General features: G+C 57.6%; 1 protein-coding gene across 1 annotated transcript in view; it reads left to right on the top strand.

The window, feature by feature from the left end:
* LOC103609371 (GDNF family receptor alpha-2) overlaps positions 1-837 on the top strand; it is a gene marked incomplete at its 5' end in the record, with an annotated part of 89,437 nt that overhangs the window by 30,678 nt on the left and 57,922 nt on the right. The window contains one exon of the mRNA XM_008593697.1: positions 366-720. Within this exon, the coding sequence (XP_008591919.1) occupies positions 366-720 (355 nt within the window). The remainder of the gene's footprint in view (positions 1-365; positions 721-837) is intronic.

Below are 837 nucleotides of genomic sequence, written 5' to 3'. Positions count from 1 at the left end.
GGTCGTGTGATCTTGAGCCAGTCACGTTATTTCCCACATTTGTCCACAGGGCCATGCACGTCTAGTTGCTTGCCTGTTAGGCTTGTGATGAATTTTAAGTAAGACTTTGTATTAACACTCCTCATTGCAACAGTGACCATATGTGCAGCTTACTCTGTGCCAGGCACTGTCCTGAGTACTGTGTGGCCCTGTATATTAACTCACTGAATCCTCAGCATAACCCATTTCACAGATTAGTGAACTGAGGCAAGGAGCGGGCATGTGAAAGCATACTGAACGCTGGGAGGGGTCTCCCAATGAGTGGGCAGCTGTGTCCTTCCCATGCCTGTGTTGGTCTCTGACCTGCTCTCTCCTTCCTTCTGCAGGGACAGGGGCGGAGCCGGTGGTCAGCGCCAAGAGCAACCACTGCCTGGATGCTGCCAAGGCCTGCAACCTGAACGACAACTGCAAGAAGCTGCGCTCCTCTTACATCTCCATCTGCAACCGCGAGATCTCGCCCACCGAGCGCTGCAACCGCCGCAAGTGCCACAAGGCTCTGCGCCAGTTCTTCGACCGCGTGCCCAGCGAGTACACCTACCGCATGCTCTTCTGCTCTTGCCAAGACCAGGCGTGTGCTGAGCGCCGCCGGCAGACCATCCTGCCCAGCTGCTCCTATGAGGACAAGGAGAAGCCCAACTGCCTGGACCTTCGCAGTGTGTGCCGGACGGACCACCTGTGCCGGTGAGAGCCCTGCTACAGCGCCGTGGGGGTTGGCAGGAGGTGCTGTGGGGGGCCGGGGTGCCCCCTTCTCTGCATTCCCTGGGACCCATTGGATTATGACCCTGAGCCCAGCCAAAA

The sequence above is a fragment of the Galeopterus variegatus genome, unplaced genomic scaffold (assembly GCF_000696425.1).
Source record: "Galeopterus variegatus unplaced genomic scaffold, G_variegatus-3.0.2 Scaffold9534, whole genome shotgun sequence".
Taxonomy (NCBI): domain Eukaryota; kingdom Metazoa; phylum Chordata; class Mammalia; order Dermoptera; family Cynocephalidae; genus Galeopterus; species Galeopterus variegatus.
The sequence above is the reverse complement of the archived record's forward strand: the minus strand, read 5'-3'. Positions and strand labels throughout refer to the sequence as shown.